The sequence below is a fragment of the Hesperophylax consimilis genome, chromosome 10, assembly GCF_061612785.1.
Source record: "Hesperophylax consimilis isolate HC1 chromosome 10, BYU_Hcon_1.0, whole genome shotgun sequence".
Classification (NCBI taxonomy): Eukaryota; Metazoa; Arthropoda; class Insecta; order Trichoptera; family Limnephilidae; genus Hesperophylax; species Hesperophylax consimilis.
Genome location: NC_142845.1, coordinates 33654349 through 33682331, shown reverse-complemented (window position 1 = coordinate 33682331; position 27983 = coordinate 33654349). Strand labels below are relative to the sequence as shown.

The 27983-nt window shown below is 33.7% G+C and overlaps 1 protein-coding gene across 1 annotated transcript in view; it reads right to left on the bottom strand.

Annotated features, from left to right (window-relative positions):
- Positions 1-10835, bottom strand: part of LOC149420651 (membrane-bound alkaline phosphatase-like) — a 37102-nt gene extending 26267 nt beyond the window's left edge. Inside the window, exon 1 of the mRNA XM_089636863.1 lies at positions 10390-10835. Within this exon, the coding sequence (XP_089492989.1) occupies positions 10390-10486 (97 nt within the window). The 5' untranslated portion in view covers positions 10487-10835. The remainder of the gene's footprint in view (positions 1-10389) is intronic.
- Between the last annotated feature and the right edge of the window lie 17148 nt (positions 10836-27983).

The window sequence follows — 27983 nt, the reverse complement described above, 5'->3', positions numbered from 1 at the left end:
AAATGGGTATATAATACGTGTTATGACCGGTACATCTTGAAAGCGTTGCAAAATTCGGAGGTTTCCAAGCAATGGTTTTGTTAGCTTTTCAGAAGCTAAGCGAGGGTGCTTACTGTAGTACAGAGCCTCTGGGTATCGATTCTCCAATCCATGCCGTCAAAAGTACATGCATTGGTCGATGCTCTTATTCTTGAGTCTCGTCGAAGGTACATGCTTACATACGCCGAACGTCAAAAGTCATTTCACTCGAACAACGAGTGGGTCGAACCACTCGTTGTTTGAGTGGAATAACTTCATCCAGAATCGAAGCCAAGATCAAATGCTGTATTATAACATTACTAAGCGGTTGATAATCTTATACGAATTCAGGTCGTCCCTTGATTCCTAAATAGAGAAGCCTTAAATTTGACGAAAGTATAAAAGGATGAATTAAAATTTTCTAGTTTATATTTATGATATTTGATCATCTTCCGCTGATTGTTGCAAGTTCTTTACCAAATTCATGGTTCGTTTTTTAATGGCACATACAGCTTTCATCTTTCATGGACTTTACGCTAATGCCAGATAAATAGCTCTTATTGCCAAAAAAGCAAATAAAAAAACACCAATTGAGAAAATGCGCATTCAAATAAAATTAATAAAAAATCTGTTAAAGAATTCTTGGATGCTTAACGCATGATAAAGAAAATCATTTTCACGTAGATATTATGACCTAATACTGGTTACAGATCAATTTAATGTGTGACTAAAAGTTTGAAAGATGCACCAATTTAACCGATAATGGAAGAACTTCTGATATTCGATGTAGTCCAACAAAGAAGAAGCGATTAAACTGATTTTCGAGATTTTAAGAAACTGACAAGAAGGCGGTTGAAAATTATGTAATTTCAATATTCGTTTTTCCATATTAATGTTATTCTTAATTAAGCGGGTGATATGATAAAATTATACAATGTTCTTTTAAACGGTAACCGACGATCGTACACATGATCGTAAGGAAACATATCATATGCGTATGCGCATTTGATCGTAAATTTCCTATTGATCGTCAATTTAAAAATGATTGGAAATAATATGATGTTAAATACTCGAATTAAAATTTGTGTAAAAATTGTCGTAAATTTACTATTTGCCAACGATCATTTTGCTTACGATTATTTGATACTTACTATAATTTGTTTACGATCATTTGATTACCATACTTTGATTACGATAATTTGATTTCGATCATTTGATTACGATCATTTGATTACAATTATTTTTTACGACCATTTGATTACATTCATTTTATTGCGACTATTTGATAACGATCATTTGATTAGTATAATTTTATTACGACCATTTGATTCAGATCATTTGATTAAGATAATTTGATTACGATCATTTGATGACGATCCTATGATTACAATCATTTGATTACGGTACTTCGATTACGATCAATTCGTTTAAGATTACCCCATAACCTTATAAAACACGAAATCTTTTGTTCTATATAAATATATTATATAGATGTCACTGTTACAGGTAAAAGCATGCTTTTTTAACGTGCTTTTACATCTATATAATGTTACTGTTACAGGTAAAAGCATGCTTTTTTAACGTGCTTTTACATCTATATAATGTCACTGTTACTTGTAAAAGCATGCTTTTTTAACATGCTTTTACATCTATATAATGTCACTGTTACAGGTTAAAGGATGCTTTTTTAACGTGCTTTTACATCTATATAATGTCACTGTTACAGGTAAAAGCATGCTTTTTTTAACAAAAGCGCCATACGATGTTTCTATCTCTGCACAAACAGACTGAGCCAAGCAACACGTGACGAGGTACAGCTAGTATTAATATTAAATTTATAATCTTCAAACACAAGCGTCTTGATTCAGAAGTGATTTGGTAGGAGGTACCTATTCCACATAAATGTTGAATTGAAAATACAGTTCATTAATAATCAAAACATGAAGAAAAAAATCATTCTTAAGTCATGAAACTGAAACGATAACATCTTCATTTCTTGCAACACACATATGAGTAACTTTAATAAAACATGATTATCAACTGCACGTAAAATTCATACAGATAAGAAGTAAATGGACTGCATTTTGTAATCAAAGATATTTATAAATATTATTTTTTAACCGATTGCGTGCAGAAATACAATAAAATAAAGCACGGTTATTATACAAGTGTCGGTATGTATTCAAGCGGGTTTTTACGTGAGTGAAACGGGTTCGAAATGAAACTAAAACTTTTCAGTTTCCGGAAATTTCACTTTTAAATAAGTAGTTTTAAAAAACGGAATAGTTACAAATTAAAATTTTTATTTGATGCAGTCAATAATTTTGATCAAAATTGTACGTTAGCTTAATGAGAGGTTTCGGATTCTATTTGTATGGGACTAGATTTATCTGTCAGACAGCTTATACACTAAATGAACTCATCTTGATCAATAATTATTATGCTTCGTCAATGTTATCATATTTAACTAGCGCATGCCCCTGATAAACAATGTGATATTATAATTCCTATTTCGAAAAAAGACAAACAAAATCTTGAATAATCTTGTTAATAAGGTACTTTCATTGCTTTATGGTTTGTCTGAATTATTCTTCACAAAAGGAGTTCTAATTTTCCTACACCTTCGGCATCATATACATGTACATACAGTTGACATTCAACGAATACCAGTTTCGTTAAAAACCGCATGTGTGAAATGATATCATTAAACATATTTCTTATACCGACCAATTACAAAATACCAGATATAATCCCTGTACGATTCAAAGCAAATTTAGGTTAATTCAACCAAATTTCAAGCAGGAAGAACGCACAGCACAGACCGCCGAAATTAGTAAGTTTGAACGGGTGACCGGATAAATCCTCAAAATGATAATTCATCACATCATTAAAAAGTTATATAAAGTCATGGAAAGTGATGAAACAAAAACTTTATTAACTAGGTTAAGTAGCTTAGGTTAGGTTAGGTTCGGTAAGTTTAAAAAAAAATTTCCATCGTTTCTAATGACTTTATGTCACTTTTTAAAGGTGTGTTGAATTGTCATGGTGTTGATTTATCATGGAACCGTTTGAACGAATGAAAGAATTGACATGAAATTCTTCATTTAAATTAGTATGTTTGAACAAATGAAAGAATTGACTGGGAATTCTACATATAAATTTGAATAAAAATGTATTTTAAAGTAGTTACAGTTTTTTTTTACCAAAATTTATTATAATTTATCATGATTCGTCAATAATTATTGAAGCATTTTTTAGTTACTTTATTATTTAAACATTCGCTGAGTTGAGTTGATTTTATTACGAAAGACTTATAAATAATTCAATTCAGGAAACAAACAATTATTCAATTGTTACGTTATGTTGTGTCCAATCAAAGAATGTTGGACGAAATAGTGTTTTTGGTTCCTGAATTGCGTTCAAAATATCAGTTATCCATTCTATTTCTTAATTTTATTCACATCATTTATAAAAAATGCACCATTTATGTTTTACAGTCGGATGCAAAAATATAAGTACACTGATTTTTAGGCCAAATTAAAGAATACTAATAAATTTATTTAAACTGTCAATCGGCTTCAGAAGAACTATTTTTTCGTTAGCATAAAAATATCAAACAGCCAATACTGAAATATAAAATAAAAATCTAACAACAAAAAATATGGAATATTAATTAATGTGACAGGAAAGTGGTTTAAAACATTCCACCAACCGTGTGTGCTGGTTTATTACTTAGTAAATGGTGAAATATGTTTGACAACTTGCCAGAGAAAACAAAATATTTTCTGTTGAATCTTTTGTCGAAGAGTCCCAACTGATCCCAAAAGTTTGGAGCCAGTAAGACTATGGCATCCCCAATTGGGGATGTTGTGAGGCTGAAGGTAGTTGAGAGGGAAAAGAGATGGGGAAGAGGAAAGTGGAGAATTATCTGGCTATTCAGATTTGGTCACCAAACGCGGCCAAAGCCATTACAAGCAACGTGTCAATTCTGAATGGTGAACTTACATTACCTATACTGAGAGTATCACCGACTCTGGAACGTGCCACAAATATACTATATGCAATTTTTACACGATTAAGTTATGGAATAACAAAAAATAATCAAATAAAATTGACTTGTGTACTTTGGGATTTGAACCCGCGACCTCTGAGCCTTACCCTTCGACTACGGAGGCCGTCATTCGTCAATCGAATCAATAAAATAAGTAAATAAAATAAAATGATATCTTTAAAATAATTAGTGGCCTTGGTTCATTTATTATTTGCAGCCGTGACAACTCTGGCAACGTTCATATATTTCACAGCTGGCTGTTCTAATTTATTGTTAATGAAAGCAAACAAAAACTGCACTTAATTGAATAATGTTATAATATTTCGTGACTAAGAACAAGAGCGTATTTTTAGTTGCAACGAAATCTTTTTGTGCAACACTAAAAATGCTTAAATGTTGTAAAATTGAATAACTTATGAAAATAGTGCAATAGATGAATAGGTGCATTGTGAAAAGAAGGACGCTGAATAAATTCTATGTATGTAAAGAAGAGTGTCTGTGACGGGCGACGTGAATTCGATTTAAACTTTTAAAAATATTTAAAAAAAACTTCGTCAGAACTGTTTAAATTATATTTGTTATGCATTTTTATTTTTTTGGTTTTAAATTTTGAATGTCATTATTTTATTGGCGAATGATATAAAAATTCATAACACTGTCAAATACGAATATATAAAGACTGTTATGGTTTTTTTCTGATATTGATGAAATTTTGCACACTTGTCCTTCAAAAAACAATAGGAAGGGTATTGTCTATACAAGATGTCTTAAAACCACCCTTATTACCCTTTTACACCCCGAAAAGCAGAAGTTTGATACATAATGAAATTTTTAACATTTGACTTTCAAAATAAGAGAAAAATTACATTTTTCATCTGATTTCGTAAAATTATTAAAATATTTTTTTAAATTTTTTAATTTATTTATTAATTAACTGAATTGCTTCATTAACAACATTTTATATTTGTTTACAGTATTGAAGATGTCCACTGACTTGGTATAATTGTTTTCCTCCATTAATATTCTGGGCAAAGAGGAATACATATGGTAGTTAGTCCAATATGTCTGCACTGAAATAAATCCTAAATTCTAGTTTTACGTTGTGGAATCCAGAGGCTAATCAATTTTAGCATTACTGAACTATCAGTCGGTGAAAATTCTTCTGTGTAACAATTTGAGCAAATTCATATAATTTAACAGAGTGCTGCAGTTCAACATAATTGCTGGAATACTTATTTTAAAATTTATAAAACGTAAGAATTTGTTTTGTATTCTTTCAACAGATTGTACGTGTATATTATTATGTAATGTATCCTGAAATATTGACTGACAATGGTTCTAAAATTTTAACTCTTCTGTAGAAAAATGGTTTGATTCCAGTCTCAAATCGAATACCCGTGAACATAAAACAAAGTAAGGTTTAATTAGTTTTTTGTTTATTTCTTTGTTCATAATTATTTATTTTTGGTAATTATATATTTTTTAATTTCGAATTGTTATTGCTTTTATCAATTCATTTAATTGATTCGGGAACCGTTTATTTATGTCTGCCATTGGTCACCCCCGAGTTGTTCGCTACGTTTGGCGACTTAGTAGGGGTGCCCAGGTTGACACACTGACACCAGATTTACGTTTTTCCATTCCAAAACTTCCTCCCCTTCCTTTACTAAGAAATATTTATTTTTATCAGCGCCTGCTGTGTTGAGCTAATGCAATATATAAATATATAAATTGTTTTTTTTTCGCACACAAAAAAGTTATTTTTGTAGGTAAAATCAACGATCGAATCCGTTTTGAGTTGATAATGTACGGATTTTCTATATACGAGGAAATAAATTGATTACTAGTTCAAATAATGTTAATGTTTAATTTTTAAAACGTGTCAATGCACTAATATCGTTATCACAGCATGTTAACGAGAGCGTAATTATCTACTATCAATACATTCTTGCAAAATGTTGTAATATATTAATATTATTGTTTACATTCATTTGCTTTAATAATTATTTTTCTATCGTAGTTTGCGCAAAATCTAAAGTAATTAGATCACTTTTTGTATACCCGCATATATCGTTGCGTGCATAATATACATAGCAACTAAATAATATATTAGGTTCATACATAAAAAAGTGCTAATTGTTAATATGTGTTCGAAAACATATAATTTTAATACTTACAGTTAATGTAATCGTGCCTGTTAATAATGAATGACGCCAATGGAATTTATATGAAGAGAACTAAAACTTACAAATGTCATGGCTTCGGTCACAATGTTTACTAAACTAACTAACTGACTAACTTACCATCACGCCGTTTCGTAGAGAGGATGGAGCGACAAAAAACTCGGTTTTGGCATACTCCTTGTCTCATTCACATTCATACATACTATTATGTTATTCCAACTATTTTAACTAAAATTAGTCGGAATTTTTAACATTTTCAAGCCTCGAACCAATCCCTGTTATCAGGGTCTTCTGTCGCCTTAACTAACCGTCAGACCGTTTCTCCGCAGGGGTAGGTAGAGAGGACGTACCCCCAAAGAACTCGGTCTTGGCACAAACTCCTTGCCTCATTCACATTCATACATCGTCTCATACATGTTCTTCTATTATTCTGACTCTTGACTTTGGCCCGACTCAAGTATGTGATTCACTTGATCGTGCCATGTCTTCCTCAGGCGTCCCCGACTTCTACAATTCACATTCACATAATGTATTCTTCTTAAACTCCTTTCTTGGTTCATTCTCTCTACATGCCCAAACCATCTCAGCTTCCATTTCTTAATCTTTTTCATTACGCTTACATCAGCCTTGCATTCATGGTTTTACCACACATACTCCTCAGGTATCTCATTTCTACAGCATTCAGTCTGCTTTCGTCCTTCCTCTGCCAGTTCCATGCCTCACTGACATACATCAGGATAGGTTCTAGCACTCCATTGTGGACTGCTAGCTTCGATTCTTTGGACAATTTTCGTTTAGTGCCAACCGCGTTCAGTCCGCCATTAATGGAGTTATCTGCATTTAATCTTCTTTCAATATCTCTATCAGCCTTTCCATCTCTCATAAAGATACTTTAGAAATTCACAAACTCATCCACCTACTCCGAGTATTCATCCTTCATAAGTATATCTAATGATAAACTAATGTTTATAAGACAAGGTTTTTTATGCATAGCACAAAGGAAAACAAATTATTATAAGAAATAATCAGTCTCCCGAAATATCCATACAAATTGAAAATATCTCTCGAGCAAAGATAAATGCCGCCGACGGGAATTGAACCTTCGGAATAAACCTTTGTGCTATGCATAAAAAAACCTTGTCTTATAAAAATTAGTTTATCATTTAAAAAAAATAATATTTGACAAGTCAAAATATTTCACCAACAAATGTAGATATAATATGTCTCGACGCCATCTAGTGGGAAATTTAGCACTAACAAAGCCTTTCCTACAAAAATAAAGTTGAATGTTGAACAGGTGAAAAAATATAATAAGCAGTCAATCAATTTGTATGGATGTTTCGAGCGACTAATTATTGCTTATAAGTATAAGTAATATATTCTATATCAACGTCCCAATATCACACTCCTATTCGATGGATTCAACAGCTAGGAAACAAATACTACGATGTTGTTGATATATTTAGTACATCAATTTCAATTCAATATTGCATACCCTATCGAAGTTTTTTTCATCAAGTAGTGAAATATTTTAATAAAGGTATTTAATTTGACAAACACAATAATTTTGTCAACTAAAACAGAAAAAAATATTTTGATTTTTATGTTTTGTGCCTTGCTGCCATGCTGTATAGATCAAGTTAAGTGATATTTTGACTTTATATTTATTTTTCTGCAATTGTTGTAAATAGTCGTTTCCTGCACTATTTTCGTATATTATTTCGTAAATATTTTTTATATATGTATGTAAAAGCCTTAATAGGCGTGAAATAAATAAATAAATAAATTAAAAATATTGACGAATGATAGTTGAAATATACACATTATATACTAAAATTAAAATAACAAAATATTTATGGATGATGGTTGAAATATACATATTGTACTCAAAAGTTTAAAAAAAACAACATATTTATAGATGACGGTTGCAATGTACATATTGTACACAAAAGTCAACAAGGACAAAATATTTACCGATGATAGTTGCAATGTACATATTGTACACAAAAGTTAACAAGAAAAAAATATTTATATGTGATGGTTGCATTGTACATATTGTACACAAAATATAACAAGAACAAAATATTTGCGGATGATAGTTGCAATGTACATATTGTACACAAATTCAAACAAAATAGTTGTACAAATATGAACAATACGTCAAGTGAAAATGCACTCTTGTGTAGTTCATCAAACATAACAAATAACATCAAAAGTCTGACGTGCCTAAGTTATGTACAAAAAATAAATAAAAATCGATAGTGAAATGGAAAATAATATTTATGATGCGAAGGGAATTAATTCCGAAACAACATTTACTAATACACATTTAACACAACTGATTTCCGTGTTAAATAAACCGTTTAATATACATTTATTTATGTATGTATAGTTACCATGATAATCACACAATGTTTATTATTAATACAGTACTAATTTTGAAATTCAAGGTAGTAATATTTATTATTTTCCAAGTAGATAATCTTGTTTCTAAATAAACATGAAACCAACATTTTTACAATATATCTTTCTTTACATAATATGTTTATTTTATGGTAAATTTTCATTCAGAAAACTTTGCAAATTTCACGACACCAGAGCTGACTGTCCTAGAGTTTAAGATGCTTTATGCAAATAGACTATCGGAAATTTTAGACATAATTAGTGTTATTTTATTCTAAAAATCGAAGAATTTAAACCAACCATAAGATATAACCTAGAAAAATCTATAATGAAAAATTGTTTGAAATAAATCACTCAGAATGAATTTATCTCTTTATTCCAGATGAAGATAAACAATTTTGGGTTACTTAATTTGTGATAACGTTGAAAGCGTTGTATTGGCGAAACATTGAATGTAGGATTGAAAAATGAAATAGCTATGGTTTACGTACTTACACCAGACAATGCAATTGAAGGTTATATGATACACGTGTCATTTTAAATTATGCGCCTTTCTGTATATAGTTTAAGCACGTTTTATTGTGTTCGTCGAAACTGATTTTTTATCAGATTTCTAATCCAAAGATACAAACAACCACAAATTTTAACTTTCCCACATAGAAGTCGCCTGAGGTAGGACAACGTCTTTTATTATAAAATGCGTTCCAAATGGTTCAGTTAAATTCTAACTGGTTTCTTATATTATTATATAAAAATTCAGCTGGCGTATGTTTCCGCTAGCAAAATTCGAAAAGTAGTTAACTGATATCGCTTAAAATGTTTGTGGTTATTAGTGGCAGAAGAGTTTAGAGATGTTTAAATGGTAGAAGGAGTCAGGGATGCCTGAGGAATACTTAACGCAATATCTTTGTATCGCAATGAGATACGAAGTCGATGTAATGTAGTTTTTTAACGCTAACATTGTGGTATACAGAAGTGAATGGTGGAATAAGTCGGAGGAGCCTGAGAAAGAAATTAGCAAAAGCGAAGCATTTCGGGGGATTCACAAGTATCATATGGAATGAAAAGAATTTTGTTAAATTTTTACTGCAATTCAATAAAAAAAAATATATAAAAGCAAATCTTATCAAAATAGCAAAAGTAGGTACTAATCTCAAGTGATAATTATTGATATTAAATAGTAACAAAGAAAGTAAATATACTCAGACTTATTTTAAAAGTTTTTAAAATCCGTGAAAAAATCAACAAAGTACAAATTCATTAAAACACGTGTTTAAAGAAGTGATACGGTTACCAAGCGAAAACAAACGTTCTGATTAGAAAATATGTTATTCAGAACTTGTAGGTACACTTTTCTCTTTCAAAACATCGATTTTATCAATTTACTTTTATAAATATCTGACTTTACAGAAAGTCATTCAATTTGAAAAATATATTTACCAGATTATATTATACTCTAATTGTTTGTAATAACATCAATGTATCAAAATAATTTGGAACACTTTAAATTTGTTTGCAGGTACATCACAAGTTAAAAGTTTAAACAGAGTTGGAGTGTTCTTTTTTTAAATTAATGGTTATACGTTAAAAACGTTTTTTTTCGTAATAACTTCAATGGAACAAAATAAATTGGAACACTGTTAATTTGTTTTGGTAGGTACATCACAAGTAAAAATGTAAACAAAGTTGAAGTGTTTTTTTTAAATTAAGGGTTGTAAACAAAATAAAACTTACCATCGTCTTCAATAGGAGGTGCAGTCACTTCCGTCGTAAATAGGACACTTAAGTAGATCAAACATAGAAACGAACTCAAATATTTTAAGAGCTCCATGTTTTTAAAATTAAATTATTACTCAATTACGTTAAAAATAAATAATATTATACTAAATAAATTAAAGTTTATACTTTTGACTAGTAGTTTGAATACGTATATGTAATGACAGATGTAAGTCAAAATTGATACAGAGTGATATAAAAATATGCGATATATTAATATTGACCAAAGTTTCTCAATAAGTTATGCATTATTGAAGGTTTTTTTAGTTTTTTCTCGTAGTCATGGTGACTGAGGGAGGGCGGAAAAAGTGTTGACGAGTGTGGAAGATGTCGGATACGGAAGTAGCGAAGGCTGACCGGATGTAGGAACAGTACAAACGCGCGTCGCCGCAACAAGCGGCAAAGAGCGTGGAACAACTGGTCGTTTGAATTTGTGGCGGGCTCTTATATAGGCAGACGCTTTCCTCGGATGTGACGTCACGCAGATTTGGCGCGCTTTTTATTGGAGTGTTACGAGATGAATTTAAGGGAGTGCATTTAGTGTGACTTATTGGATGCAGAAATTTATTTCATGGAATGCCTTCAGTTTATATTTACTTACTGACGGCCCCTTGATGGAAACGTAAGGCTCTTGACTAGCAATCCGAAGGTCGCGGTTTCAAATCCCGGCGTGCGCAAGTATACTTTATTTGATTAATTTTGTGTTATTTCACAACGACATAATTTGTAGCATATTTGCGGCAAGTTCCAGAGTGAAAGATTTTCTCAGTATCGCTCTGGTGTAAGTCGTCGTTACGATTTGAAACGTTGCTTGAAATAACCAAGCAGATACTTCCTCTTCCTCAACCCACTACCTTCAGTACTCTTCATCTTATTAGGGATGACACAGTTTCACTAGCTTCAGACGGTTGGGAGTAGTTAAAACACTCTTGCGGTTTCACATAAAAAAGTTTTAAAAATACAATTTATTTATTTGAAAAATGTAAAAAAGTATCTGATTTAAAATATTTATGTTGAATTTGGAAATCTTGCAAAATACAAAAAGGTTATTTTTCCTTAAAAAAGTGATTTAATTACTAATTACAAAAGGGAAACTGAACGTGTAATAAGTAATAATATATGTGCATAGTTTAAAATATTTGTATTTTGGTTTAAAGCGTTTTAGTTACCTATTGTGTAGATGATTATCTCATTATTGTTTGATGGTAAATTTAGTCACTGTGAGCGTGGGGTTAACACCCTTGACTACTATTCCAGAGGTCGCGAGTTCTACTTGTGTCGTTCGCATTTTTTTATTGATTTGTTTTGTTTCACAATTAAATCAAAGAAAATAGTTAATTTTTCACTGTAAAATTTTCTTTGAAAAGTTTCACTTTATAACTTAATTTTAAACTTTAAACATCGCTTTAATTTTTTTTAATTAACACAATAATATGCATGTATAACTCTTCACTTAACTTCACTCTGCAACCTTTCACTTTAAAACTCGACTTTGTAACTTTACACTTTAATCTTTAAACTTCGCTTTGAAAATGATCACTTTAATAATTCAACTTAAAATTGTAATTTTTTTAATTTTACGCATTAATATACACAAGTACTTGTAATATAAATATGATTTCCCTTCTCCTACGCACAAAAATCAGCTTTATCAGTAGAGTGTATGCAATATAATATAAATCAACATTATTACATTGTGATAAAATTTATGTAGAAATAAGAAAAAAAAGGAATGTATACCATATATATAAATACAAATAAGGTATATTGTAGGGTACTCCTAACCTTCCCTGTCTCATCTCCTTTCTCTTTCCGCTCCCCCCAGCCTCCCAACATTTCCTAACTGGAGATGCTTGGAGAATATTTGTTTCTCGCAGCTAGGAGCAGTTGGATGCGGTACTTAATCACATGAACGAACTCTTAAATCTAGTCAACATAAGAGTACGTACTCGAAATACATCAGGATCTATTTAATTAAAATAATCCAATTCGCCAAATCCTCGTCTACCTAGTTTAGCAAACGATTACACAAATGATATCGACGTTTTTAACAAAAATAATTTTTTCATGAAATCTTTTTTTATGAAATTGTAAACCATTGTAACGTAAGTAATTATTGTGTGTAAGAGTCAAATAAATAAATAAGGAACTTTTCTTGCTTAAAACGAAGATTTTTTTGACATACTGTTTCTATATAAAGAACTGCCTTATTGACTTACCAGCTCTATTATAAAGGATTGCATTTCGTTGCCCTGAACGCAATACCAAATTAAATATCTTGTTTTATATTGAGTTCATTTCAAATCGAACTCACAAATCTCTTCTTGGACGTATCCGCAAATAAAGAGATATTGATATTTTTCACTGTACTCTTAAAATGTTTGAAATCAACTTAACTATCCCGCAGCCAAGTGGACGAGTAGGTAGTACCCAAAATTACTAACCTCCTTATATGAGCTTCAATACTTGACAAATCATTTTAGTATTTTATGTATTTCTGCGCAAATACATAAGTTACCATTAATAATTGTATGAATAATTTTGATTTCCATTGTAAAAGTCCATAAGAAAGAAAAATGCATGGGGTCCTCGGAAGACTCACTTGGTTACAGACGTTTTGATTGGCATCTTGGCCTGTCAAGAGTTAAGGCGAAGCTTAATGCTAAATCACCATTTTGATTAATCTTTATAACGAATTGGTGTATATTATGAATACCAAAAATATGCTTTAAATAAATTGAAGGTTATACTATCGCTTCGCTTGAGTAGAATACAAATAAATAAAAAAAAAATACTCAATAAAAAATATAAAATTATACTACTAAAAAAAAAAAAATGTATGAACGCGTAAGGGAAACCATTTAAAAAATACTGTATTATAGCTAAGATTATCTGTGATAGTTTCACTTGATTAACTTTTTTGCTTGCTTATAAAATTATTTACAAAAATAATAAAAACAAGTTATGTGATTGAAATCGAACGTTTCTAGACTCCGTTTGTCAAGCAATTTTAATGCCTATTACCTACCTACAATATAAGGTATACCAAGAATATAAACATTTTTGGCTTGTAGCTTCCTCTTAACCTCACAATGTACTGATCGAAACTATTATTTATTTATTGTTTATTTTTTTCATTTTTTTATTACATGTGCTACGTAATATAAACACTTTTAATTTGTGCTTGCTTCCTAATCTGTACCCATAAAAATACTTATTCTAAGTGGAACTTTATTGGTTTATTTTAAATTTGCCATTAAATGTAACATTCATTCATATATATGAAGTGGGAGGAATGAATTCCTTCTTTTCCTAAAAAGACTCACCACACAGCATCCCCAAAGAACATCGGCCCAGAGGGCAGTTATTTTCTTCAGGACCTCTTGCTCTACTGCAAAAAAACTTATAATACAAAAAAAATACTTAATGGATCGACTTCAACCAAAACCTCCTACATCACGAGGCCGGGACACTTATTCAAAGGCTGATTTGATTCAGTGTGGCCTTGTAATCTAGGAGGTTTTGCTTCAGCGCATTGGAGCAGTTTTACAAATCTTTATCAACATTGTAATAAATACTAAAGCAACATTTGCATCGCATGTTATATTTTCAGTAATTATCTAATAACTAGTTAGTACACGTAACATAAAGTGCACTTGAAGTGATATTTCTCGAGAGGTAATAATACCTATAAATAATTCAATAACCATTAAGAAATTATTTATCATTATTATACCGTGGTTGGAGTTAACGAACTCTTTTTCCAATATTATACAACTAGAACAAATAATATCTAAAGAGAGCAACTGGTTTTTGCCCTGACTCGGTCCGGCGTGGATATTTATAGAACATTATGACACAATTTCAACAAATCAAACTACGTAAACACACACTTTTTCTAAAAATAATTCCAACATTATAACGAGGTTGTAGAATGGGTTATTAATACTATACAGGGTGTTAACGACTTGACTTACTTTAACCAGTGATTCTTGATCCTGGTATCCGGTGACTCTACGGATGTCTTTTTTTTTTAAACAATTTAACCCTTAAATGCATGATTTATTAATTTTTCTGGAAAAAAATATATTTTGTAGATATTTAAATGCATATGCAAGGAAATATAAAGAATTTTTTTTTTGTAATTTTTTAATTATATTTGATTAAAAAAAAATTATTGCAGATTTACAACACCATATAATTAATAAAAAATAATATGAACAATTTACGTATGAAAAAAAAATAAAAAACCTAAAAAAATTTCTCAAAACTAATAAGTGTACCGGAAAAATACGAGTTATTTCATATAAGTATTGTATTATTGTATCTACTTACATAAGAAAATCAAAATAATAACAGCAAAACCAAACTGTAATTCTAACCTCCAACCAATTTTCGAGAATCTTCACTTTGTTAAAGAAAAAGTGACATTTGACATTCGCGAAAGAAAAAAAAGGTGATGCCACTCGATAAAATATATTACCGTGAACTTGATAATTCTAAAACGGCATGCATTAAGTATACACCAAAGAGTTAAAGTTGGTTTGAACGGTATGTTGCCGTTTTGCAACAGTATGCATTTAAGGGTTAAAAAAAAATCTCCCACACTTTGTCACTGGTAACTAAACTCGATGCTGCTTTTATTTGGTTTACCTAAAGTTCACCCATTCGTGCACTTATTCGTTATCATTAGGGATTATAACTCTGCAATTACGTCCCGCAATCCCGCGGGATTTCAGCAATTATTGATCTCGCGGATTAATGGGATTTTCATGTGCGGGATTAGAGTGATTGCGGGATTGGAAAAAAAAATCACCAAAAAATTCTGGTTTGATTTGAACGTGATTGTTAATGCAAATCGCGTGATGCGCAAGCGCCAGAGTGACCAGAAGTCTGTACCTGTAAAGCTTTTAAGATGATTTTTTTATCAGTCTCCTTTGTCTTCCCTTATTAAAAATACTGTAAAAATATCTGAATCTCACCAATCCCACAAATCAGCCAATCCCACCAATCCCACAAATCTAGCAAACCCCACAAATCCAACATGTCCCTCAGGATCCTTAGGATTTTTTATTCTATTTCGCAATGCCGCGGGATTTGAAAAAGATGCGGAGTTAGTAAACCCTAGTTGCCATATTATCCTAATTGTTTGTATAGTTACGGATTGCAAAAACACGTGCTCGGTATGTTATGAAAATCCAATTCATCTAACCATGGTATGTGTATATATTGTAATTTTTTTTCTCAATTTCGAATCCACTATGTACATGCTTTCGAGAAAAATTGTTGACAAGTTCCAGATATTCAGCAATTATTTTGTTATTTATGTCACACAACAATTATTACACAAAAATATAGCTTGATAAATGATGTAACTAAAATAAAACAGACATTAAAATCAGTAATTTGGTAACTGTTACAATTAGTGTTAGATAATGCTGGGTTTTTGCTTCTGTTTTTGTTTATAAGCAAGGGCAATAAATTAGGATGATGTGTTTTTTTAATGCCCTTGTAAGGCGATGAACTGTCAAATGAATAACACAATCAAATCTGGGCATTATTATAAAAAAATATATTAAAGGTTATCTCGACATTTTAAAACGGATAACAGTCGGTTGCTTCGTAGTAAAATTAATGTTTTCGAAGGCCTGAGTTCATTACTTGGCAACAACCAATTTAATATATCCGAGTTGTAGGTACTTGTATCATAGTGTTTTTTTATGTGAATAGGTACCGTTTATGAAGTGAAGCTGCAATACAAGTGTGTACTTGTTAAAATCAACATATAATACATCTTATAGTGATTTATTTTGGGGGTATTATGCCGTGTTGCGCTATCTCCTTCTTTAGCCAACGTTTCGGACAGCATTGCAGTGTCCATCATCAGGTCCATCATCACACATCTGCTCTGGTGAAGATGTCCATCATAATATATCTGCCCTGATGAAGATGTCCATCATCACACATCTGCCCTGATGAAAATGTCCATCATCACACATCTGCCCTGATAAAGATGTCCACCATCACAAATCTGCCCTGATAAAGATGTCCACCATCACACATCTGCCCTGATAAAGTTGTCCATCATCACACATCTGCCCTGATAAAGATGTCCACCATCACACATCTGCCCTGATAAAGATGTCCACCATCACACATCTGCCCTGATAAAGTTGTCCATCATCACACATCTGCCCTGATAAAGATGTCCACCATCACACATCTGCCCTGATAAAGATGTCCACCATCACACATCTGCCCTGATAAAGTTGTCCATCATCACACATCTGCCCTGATAAAGATGTCCATCATCACACATCTGCCCTGATAAAGATGTCCATCATCACACATCTGCCCTGATAAAGATGTCCATCATCACACATCTGCCCTGATAAAGATGTCCATCATTCACACATCTGCCCTGATGATGGACACTGCAACGCTGTCCTAAACGTTGGCTAAAGACGGAGGTAACGCAACACGGCATAATACCCAAAAAACAAATCACTTTAATACTTTTGGCCGTGAAAATATCAAATAATACTTGATATAATACATCTGTTTTTATTAATTTGTTTTTAACTTTTTTTTGCTTTAACTGAGGATTGAACCTTCTTCCCCAGGGACAGACTAAAATGAGTGAACCGCGCTATCACTTAGCCGCTCAAGCGATGTGATTTTTATGTTTTTTTTTACAAAAACTAACTATTTTGGAAAAAAAGGGTGGAATTTAGGTGGATTCATTGGATTTAAACCGCAGAAGTAGTTCATATTATGTTTCCGTTTTAATATTTGAAGGTATAATTTTTTTAATGAACGCGGACGAATCAAGAACCGAACACCCGGAAATCTCTATCGCTCGAGTGGTTAAGTCATGATGGATTGGATGGTACCGAGATTTTTTCGTATATTACCTGTTGTTAGTTTTTATAAAGTCATCCAGTTTCAGAGAAATGCGTGTGTTCGCCCGTGTGTGTATATGAGCTTTGTCATCGATAACGAGTCTATCAGCAGAGTTTCAGCCCGGATCAGATATTGGGAAGTGAGTTAATTACGACTTCAAGATTCCACTTCATTCATTTATTCGAAAGATATTAGAATACGAGGAGGTATGCCATTCTTATAAACATTTTTACTATGGGAACTAATTTCACCGTTTTTGTTAACCAATACTACTGCGCGCCTTGCATACTACTAACTAACACATGCAACGTATAATATTCGTTGGCACTAATACTAGACCAGATTCCTGTACCTACACGTTGCGACATCTTTCGCGATTATCAATACATACAAATACGAACAAATTAATATAAATGGATAGGGATTGCAACACACAAATCGATATAATAATCGATATTTTAATCAAATTATTCATGTTTTACTTTCATTTAAAAATAAAGTTCTTACTAACAGTACAGATAATAAGGAATACATGTGATATGGACTCTGGATGCGTTTGGTGTAACAACCCATATCGATTATTTCATAACAGAATTAGAAAGAGTTCAGGAACGATTTCTCAAATTCCTCAATTTTAAATCATTTAACATATACAACTCTTACGACGAAATCGAGAAACATTTTCGAATCACGAAACTACTCAACAGGAGGATTGTCGCTGATCAGATGCTCTTGTATAAAATTATTAACTCTAAAGTTGACTGCCCGGAGTTGCTGAACAAAATAAATTTCCATGCGCCAATTCGATACAGCAGACAAAATACCCTTTTTTAAATTGATAGATGCAATACCAATTCCAATCAAAATGAATTTATGCAAAGGACATGTAACTACTATAATAATAAATTTACAAATATAGACACTCATGCTGACATATTCACTGCTAGTTACTATCACTACAGAATTTCATTGTATCACATTCTAACTCATATTCACGACTGTTAAATTGATTGTACCTAATATTTTAATATTACTTGCGTGGCAACTTTTCCTTATCCCTCTCCTCCCCTTTCCCGTTCCAACCTAAGTATAGTTATAATCCCTTTTATTTATTGCTGTTTATGGTAGGCATATTATAGGTTTATCGTTTGTTGAATTTACATTCGTATTATTATTTTTCTTATTTGCTGCTTTATTCTTTTTTTTTTCTATTATTATTAAATATTCTAGTTTACAGGTTATTTTTATGTTTCTGAATATCTATCTGTGAACATTAATAATTGGTCTATTTTTTTGTTATCCTCTTATGTATATTGTATTACTAAGACTGTTTATGTTCCTCAAATAAATAAATAACTACAATTAGATAACGAAATTTCTTCCGTACAATTTTTTTTAGTTTTTTCCAACAATGTTAATCACAAAAACACAACTTATGTGTGTTTTTTGGTAGTAAAAATTCATTAAATGCGATTTTTCATTGTTTACTTATTTTCATTTATTTTTTATTTGAGCACCATACAAGATTCCTAACTGCTCCCAACCATCCAGAGCCAGTGAGATTATGGTATACTTGATTAGGGTATGTTGTGAGGCTGAAGGTGTTGAGAAGGAGAAGGAGATGGTGAAGAGGAAGGTGGGGAGGTACTGGACTAGTTAGATCTGGTCGTCAAACACGGCTAAATCCATTACAAGCAACGTTTCGATTCTGAATGATGGTCTTTCACCAGGGCTATACTGAACGTATCTAATTAATTATTTTACAATTAATAATTTTACAATAACAAGTATTTTGGGCATCACTGGGTGCTCTACCCGTGTTAGGTTAGGTTAGGTTAGGTTTATTTTTCACCTTCGTGTTTTGTCTTATTTTTTTTAAATTCACTCTTTTAATACGCTCATTGGGCGTTTACATTGGATTGTGAGGCTGAATGAGGTACAGTTTCCTAACTGCTTATTTATTTAACAATTTTTTTCAACTTAATTACTACAAGAAAGAAAAAACTATTTACGTCGGGAGAGATGGGAAAAGATGAATTTTAGTTCCACTTTTCCAATCGAAGTCCATGGATGAAAATAATCATAGGTAATAATGTTTTGTATTTGAAAAGAAAAATATTGAATTTTTTCTACCACCACCAGCGTCCATAGAAATAATTATCAACAAAAATAATACATTTAAACAAACGTTAGTAAGATGAAATATAAAAAGGAAGGTGGGGAAGTGCCTGGCTGCTACAAGTATTACAATACTGTAGTATTTGGTGATTTAAAAGGTTCGGGTAGGTTCGGGTTCTACCGAACATAACCGAACGCTACCAACGGCCTCCGGTTACATTGTCGGGTCGCGAAGAGCTCATTCTCTCGCTAGACGGCCTTTAGGCAACTTGTTACTTGTATTGTCAGTTTATTATATTCCGAATTAAACAACGTCCTTATATAAGAATCTACGACTATTCAATATATCACCAGATCCTTTTCTCGTTAGAATACTGGAGATTAAGGGGCCAGTATTCTATCCTATACAACAACGATACGTTGTTGTATAGGATAGAAAATACTGAAATGTTGTAGATACAAATTATAGATACAAATACTGAATGTTGGTGACCAAATCTGAATGGCCAGGTAGTCTCCTACCTTCCTCTTCTCATCCCCTTAACCTCCTTACTACCTTCAGTCTCACAGCATACCCCAATTGATAATGTCATAGTCTCACTGACTCCAAACGGTTGAGAACAGTTGGGACTCTTGTGAGGTTGAGGTCATTTAAAAAAAAATATAAATATATCTGGGGATGTGGTAAGGAGAAAAATGAATGAGTTTGTGAGTCAGTGTAGTAGCGAGATGACTCCGGACTGATGATCACTTAGTTGGTGGATGTAGTCGATAGTGAATTCCTCGAGCCGAAGATCGACACCACGTCGGTGGATGTAGTCAGCGGTGAAGTCGACACCGGATGTAAGCGGAGATAAACGATGGTGGAGTGGTCGAGGCGATGAAGACAGTGGCTTGATACCGCGATATTGGAGACCGGACTTGTAGATGGTGTTCAGCACTGGGGGAAGACGTGGAGTATTCCAGTATGAAATAAGGGAGCCGAAGGTATTATTTACCTGGTCGGCAAAAGATCCTTTAAGGTCGTGCAACGCTGGGTGTAGTGAGTCCGTGGTCCATGGCACGCGGTGAGGTAAGAACGGGACGCGGCGCAGGGGGCGTCGTCTCTGTTGTCGCTTGCCGTTTGTATGGTACCATATGGTACGGACTTAGGTACCTCAAAGTAGCCGCCTGACATACGTTAATCCGGCGATTACTAATAGATAGGTTTGCGTCTTCGCTATTATTCTTGCAGTGTACACTCGCCGTCTTACTAGTAGGTTTTAATGCGATACGGGTTGCATATATCAACGTTCCCGAACCTTCTAGTGGCTACCGCTACACATTTTAATAATGTCATATGTATGACAGAAAAGTTACACATTACATATTACAGTTATGCCGATTTCACGCAAATACAAAACAGAAGATAATACAATTTTGTACCTCTGTGAAGAGCCTCGATAGCGCAAGACAAAATAATGGGACAGTACAACAATTCGACCGTAGACCAAACGCGGAACGCTATGAAAATGGATACAGGACAACGCGCGTTACTATGTATTAGATTTGTTGGAGGACGAATCAATTAATATCCGAGCGCTAAGAGAAACATTGAGACACTGACCTGTCCTCCAAACTTATATTCCCACTAGAACAATAGGTCTGGGGCTGGAACCTGGGACAGTACAATATTGTCCTGTCCTCGTGCGAACTAGGCAATAGTTGAAAGTTAAAGGATAGTTCGTGCTTAAACTCGTTGAGACATGTAGACAATATTTACATTTCCCGCTACGCATTTAATTAACCTAGTAAGTCTTCGCAGGTAATTGCAGGCATTGGTAATTGAGAGGAAGCTACAAGCCAAAAATGTGTAAATTCTTGATAAACCTTATATCGTAGGTAATAGGCATTAAAATCGCTTGACAAACGGAGACTAGAAACGTTCGATTTCAAGCAAAAAACTGGTTTTTATTTATTTTGTAAATAATTTTATAAGAAAGCAAAAAAGTTAATCAAGTTAAACTGTCACAGATAATCTTAGCTATAATGCTATATTTTTAAAAAGTTGTTTCCATTACGCGTTCATACATTTCTATTGAAAACAAGATTAATCAAAATAGTGATTTGGCATTAAACTTCGCCTTAAGTAACTTAAAATCCTGGGATTGCAACAATAACATTTGGCTGTCATCAGTTGTTTTGTTTTGCTCTATCTAAAATTAATTTTTTTCCATTCTATTTTGTTTTCTGGCCAAAAAAAAGTGTAGTGTGTTGTGCCTTGAGGTTTCTTCTCCCTTTTGATCTTCCAGGAGTCACTTTTCGCTGCTGATTTCCAGATATTTATAAACTTTTTTACTTCTGTCATTTTTCATACTATTATTGTAGTTGTTTACTGTTGTGAATAATGGAGGAAGATTTCCCTCCTGGACCCCCTACAAAGCCCCCAGATCCCTCTCCGGACCCCCCAGACGGGGAAAATGTAGAAATTTCTGACAGTGATTCTGTCATTTTGACTTCTACCAAAAAAAGGAAATTTACTCCTTCTTCCCCAATAAAACTTGACTCGCCTTCGACTTCACAGTCCCCACCAGCACTTTCTCAACTTCCTCCAACAAACTTTTATTCTCTTCATTCCCGTGGCCCATTCATAGTATACGCCCAAAAAACTGAGCAAGGAAAAACCATCCACCCTCTTGAATTTGGCAAATTCCTATCAAATAGCAAGAATCTTTCAATCAAGCCTGGAGGTGTAAAAGCCGAGGGTCGCTTCCGAATCTCCGTCGAATTCCTCTCAGGGTCAGCTGCCAACAGTTTCATCAAAAATATCTTCATTTCATCTAATTCAAAGTTTAAGGCATATATCCCTACTTTCAATGTCACTCGCATGGGCCTGGTCAGAGGTATCTCGACCGATCTGTCCATCGAAGAAATTCTGTCTTCACTTTCAACCCCCCAACACATTGGCAATCCCATAAAAGCCAGAAGGCTAAATTACAAGGACTCCTCTGAGGGTATAATTTCCTGGAAGCCCTCCCAATCTGTCGTTATCACCTTTGAAGGTCAATCTCTTCCCTCCCATATATATTTATTCTTCAACTCATTACCAGTTGAAATGTATACTTATCCCACCACTCAGTGTTTCAATTGCTGCCGTTATGGTCATACCAAAGCTGCATGCAGATCTCAACCCAGATGTTTTAAATGTGGAGAAAACCACGCAGCTGACCAATGTCCTTCTTCCTCCTCACCTAAATGTTTTAACTGCTCAGGCTCACATACAGCTATCAACACATCTTGCCCAGAACAATCTCGCCAAAAAAATATTAAAATTTCTATGGCCTCTCAGAACTTGTCTTTTCTGCAGGCTTCTAAACTATTCCCGCCTGTCAAAAAATCATTTGCTGAGGCTTTATCCAGCAACTCCTCATCCAACCCTCTTCCCTCCACTACAACAACTTCTTCTCGTTCAACTAAATTCACATACAAAAACGCTATTTCTAAACCGGCTCCTGGATACGATCAGCAACAACACAACTCACTACTCTTAAATCCCAATGGTTCACCTCTTTCAAATGCCACAAATGGGTGTGCAAATAATTATAATCCGTCCTCAATGAACTCTCTTAAACTTTCTGAAAAACTCTCCCAAGACAATTCTTCATTTATCCAAACTCTTATTATGCTTCTAATTGACCTTATTTCTTCTCAAACTAATCTACCGTCCAACGCTGCTACTATTATTTCCACATTAAAATCATTTATTCAAAATGACTCTTCAGGATGTCAGAATACTTCAGTGGAATAGCCGAAGTGCTATTTCTAACAAATCTGATCTCCTTAACCTATTAAATTCCAACATTATTTCTTTGGCTGCTATCTCGGAGACTTGGTTTACTCCATCCACCCACTTTAATGTGGGAGGGTATTCCTGTCTCCGCGACGACCGCCCGGAAGGTTCGGGCGGCGGTGCTGCCCTTTTTATTAAAAAATCCATATCATTTTCCCCAATAAATAATATCAAACCCCCCAATGCTGACTTCCAAATGGTTGCAGCTAAAATAAAGGACACATCCTTTATTTCAGTCTATCTTCCCCCAACAGCCCACTTCAATAAACAAACTTGGTTGCAAATTGTAAGTCAACTAAGCCCTCCTTTCTTTATATTAGGCGATTTTAATGCCCATTCCCCCGTCTGGGGTTCTGCTTTCTCCGACCGAGATGGTCGAAGTGTGATGGATTTCCTAGATCAATCCAACCTTTTCCTTTTGAATGACGGATCTCCTACTAGGATCTCACGCCCCAGCACAAACCCCAGTGCAGTGGATCTATCGATATGTTCTACTAGTTTGGCTTCTCTCTCCTCGTGGGTGGTGTCCCCCGACCCTTGCTCCAGTGATCATTTCCCGATCACCATTACTTATCAAACTTCTTTCCAATCAGACAAGTCTCATATTTCGACAAAAATTAAAACGAAACACACCAAATGGGATGAATTTAACTCTCATATGGACAAGTTCCTATTAAATTCACCCGCCACCGATATATTTTCCGTCAAAGATGATTATAATAACTTCAAATCAATGCTCATAACTGCAATAAATAAATCAAATCCTCCCCCTAAAACTAAATCTCTCAAAAAACTCCCTCCAACTCCCTGGTGGGATGAGGAATGTTCCAAAGTAGTAAGAATTCGGAAAGCTAAATCTCTTTCCTATCGTTACAATATGACTATGGAGAACTATCTTATATACAAAAACGCTGAATCCAATGCCAAAAGGGTATTGAGGTCAAAAAAAAGATCCGGGTGGTACAACTTCTGCAGTTCAGTATCTCCGAACACTCCAATTTCGGAAGTTTGGTCTATGATCCGAAGATTTAGATCTTCCTTCAGTTCACCATCTCCTCGAGCGTCTCATTCTAAATGGATTGATGAATTTTTGGACAAAATTGCCCCCCCTTCTGTACCTAACTTAGATGAAATAACGCCCATCTATAATACTCCTATGTCTAATCATTGGCTAGACTCTCCGTTCACCTTAATTGAGCTAAAAAATTGTTTATCAACAGTCAAGGACTCATCTCCAGGCAGAGATAGTATACCTTACAGCATAATCAAAAATAGTAATGATAATGTTCTAAACCACTTCTTAAGCATCTTAAATAAAATCTTCCAGACTGGTATAATGCCTGATGACTGGAGTTGTCAAATAATCATCCCTATTTTAAAAACAAACAAATCACCAAATTCTGGATCCAACTACAGACCAATCGCTCTTTCATCCACCCTCAGTAAACTTTATGAAAAATTAATTAAAAACCGATTAGAATTTTTTGTCGAGAGTAAACAGCTTCTCTCTCCATCTCAATTTGGATTTAGGAAAAAAAAATCCACTCAAGATAACCTTGCCATCATCAGTACTGATATTAATTTATCAATTTCTAAACAGGAAGTTTGTCTTGCCGTCTTTATAGATATAGAAGGCGCCTTTGACAATGTTTCCATCCCAATCTTGAAAAAAAAACTTCTAGGCCTTGGCCTTCCCCCCATGTTTGTCCAATCTATTATTAATCTATTTCTAGATAGAAAAATTTTCATTGAACTTCCAGATATTTTTCCTCAAAGTAGGTCTATTTGGAAGGGTTTACCACAAGGCGATGTATTGTCCCCCTTACTGTATAATATATACACATATGATATGCATGTCGCTATTCCCCCACAAGTAAAAGTTATTGAGTTCGCAGATGACATAGCTTTCTTCTTATCATCCAAAATCATCCCTCTCGCCGTCAAATATCTTAACGAAGCCATGAATGCCCTTTGCACATGGCTCACGTTAAATGGTCTTGAACTTTCAATCCAAAAGACTCAGTGTGTCACCTTCTCAAACCGCCATAAAAACCCCCCCGTTCAAATTTTATTTAAAAATTCTCCAATCCCCAACGCTTCTGAAGTAAAATTTTTGGGAGTAACATTTGATAGGAAACTTAAATGGTCTTCACATATTAATAATTTAGTTACTAAATGCGAAAAAAATTTAAATATCATCAGATCATTATCTGGCGTTTGGTGGGGTGCTCACCCTACTTGCATTAAGTTGCTTTACAACGCACTTATTCGAAGCCATCTTGACTATGCCTGCCCACTTTTTAGTACTGCCTCAAAAAATGTACTTGATAAATTAGACAAAATTCAATCTAAATCTTTGCGAATTATAACTGGAGCGATGCAATCGTCACCCATCAATTCCCTTCAAGTAGAATGTTCTGATCCTCCTCTTTATTTAAGGCGTCAACTATTTGCTGACAAATTTGTTCTTAAATGTTTAAATTCTAAATGTCATCAGGTTATCCCCAGCGTCTCGTTGTTCGTTGACTCAACCCATTCATCTACAAACAGAGCTTCAACTAAACCTCTTCCTGACATCTGTAAAAATTTTAAGTCTCTCTCAGAACTTCACATCATCCAAAATGATCTACCACCCTTATACAAATTAAAATATAGTCACGTCACCCTATCCCCAACAATAATAGAAGGGATCGGAATCCTTAAAAGTCATTCCAATCTCCCGGCCCGAACTGTCAATAATATGTTCAATGACATTATTTCATCTAAATGGCCCAACTTTTCTCTTTTATTTACTGATGGATCCAAATCTCCCGACTCTCCTAACTGTGGTATAGGTATTAACGTTTACCACAATAATTCTAATGACAGAATATTTCATTCAATTTCAAATCAATTTTCAATATTTTCAGCCGAGTGCATTGCTATAATAGAATCTCTCAAATATATAATCAAAAATAATTTTGAACATTCCCTCGTTCTCTCTGACTCTCTCAGTTCCCTCCAAAAACTTAAATCCAGTCCTCTTCTTCATCCTGATGATCACTTTGTATGCCTTATTCGAGAGATGATAGCCTCCATTCAAAGCTATGGTAAAACTGTAACTCTGATTTGGATTCCTGGACATGTTGGTATCATGGGTAATGATATTGCGGATGCCTTGGCAAAACAAGGAGCGTCCAACCCTGTTGTTACCCTCGTAAACCACATTCCCCTATCTGACATTTTTTCCATCATCAAAGATAGATCCCGCAATGTTTGGTCGGAGTATTGGCACATTGCTAGTCAATCCAAGGGAGCCTGCTATGCCTCAATACAAAGGACTATTCCATCAAAACCATGGTTTCAGCAATTCCCTCATTTTTCCAAAAAATAAATTTCTTCACTCATTCGAATGAGGATCGGACATTGTTCCGTTCCTTCCCATCTTTTTAAAATTCACGTTGTTGACTCCCCAGATTGTACATTCTGTGGTCTAGAAGTGGGAACTTTAGATCACATATTTTTTGGTTGTCCCTCTCTAAACAAATATCCTCTATTCTATCAAGCCTTATGTAAAATTGCCTCCCCTCCATTCAACATCTCGTCTCTTCTAAGTCTGAACTCGACTCCAATTTTCATTATAATTTTGAAATTTGCCTATTTAAATAAAATTAATATTTAAATTCACCTTTCATTTCTCAATAATTTTAAATGATGGCCAAGAACACCCTTGAAGGGTGAAAGCCAGAAATAATGTTAAAAAAAAAAAAAAACTTAAAATCCTTTTCTTCTACCCAGCTTTATTCGTGCGTTTGCTTTACCTTTGAAAATTTATATCATCTTTTAGCATTTGGTATATGTAGAAAAATGAGTACGGCTTTTTTTATCAAGATGCTGTGAAAAATATGACTGCATGATAATTTACCAATAAAATATTAGTCATTCAGAACATATCCGAACACGTGTTGACGCAGGTGCCCTTGTCCGAATAAATGAAATGGACGAGGACGACTATTATTATTTTGGAGAACACGTGCTCCGACTTCCTCGTAACAAATTATATATTATATCCGTGCTTTACCGATAGTTTGTTATGAAATTTGTCAAATCTTTTTTGGCTTCCAATCCTCGATTTTTAACAGGAAAATGAATAATGGTTAATCTTATAATAAATTAACAATATTTTATATCTGTAAGTTTTTTTCCTTGTAGAGTTGACATTCTTAGGGGGTATTTCACTATCTCTGATTATGTTCTGACTAAGCACTAATCCGCGGATTAGTCATTTTTCGTATCTGAATTTATCTGAATTTTTTTTAAATTTTTTTTTTATAGTGAATACCTCACAAGAGTCCCAACTGCTCCCGTCTGGAGCCAGTGAGACTATGGCATCCCCAATTGGGGGATGTTGTGAGGCTGAAGGTAAGTGGGGAAGGGAAAGAGGAAGGTGGGGAAGTACCTGGCTATTCAGATCTAGTCACTAAACACGGCTAAAGCCATTTGGAGCAAAGTTTCAATTCTGTATGGTGGTCTTACACCAGGGCGATACTGGTAGTATTTTCCACTCTGGAACGTGCCGCAAATATACTATATATTATTTTAATTAATTAATTGTAAAATAACACAAATTAATCAAATAAAATTTATTTGCGCACGCCGGGTTCGAACCCGCGACCTTCGGAATGGCAGTCCAATGCGTTACCACTGGACTATGCCGGCCGTC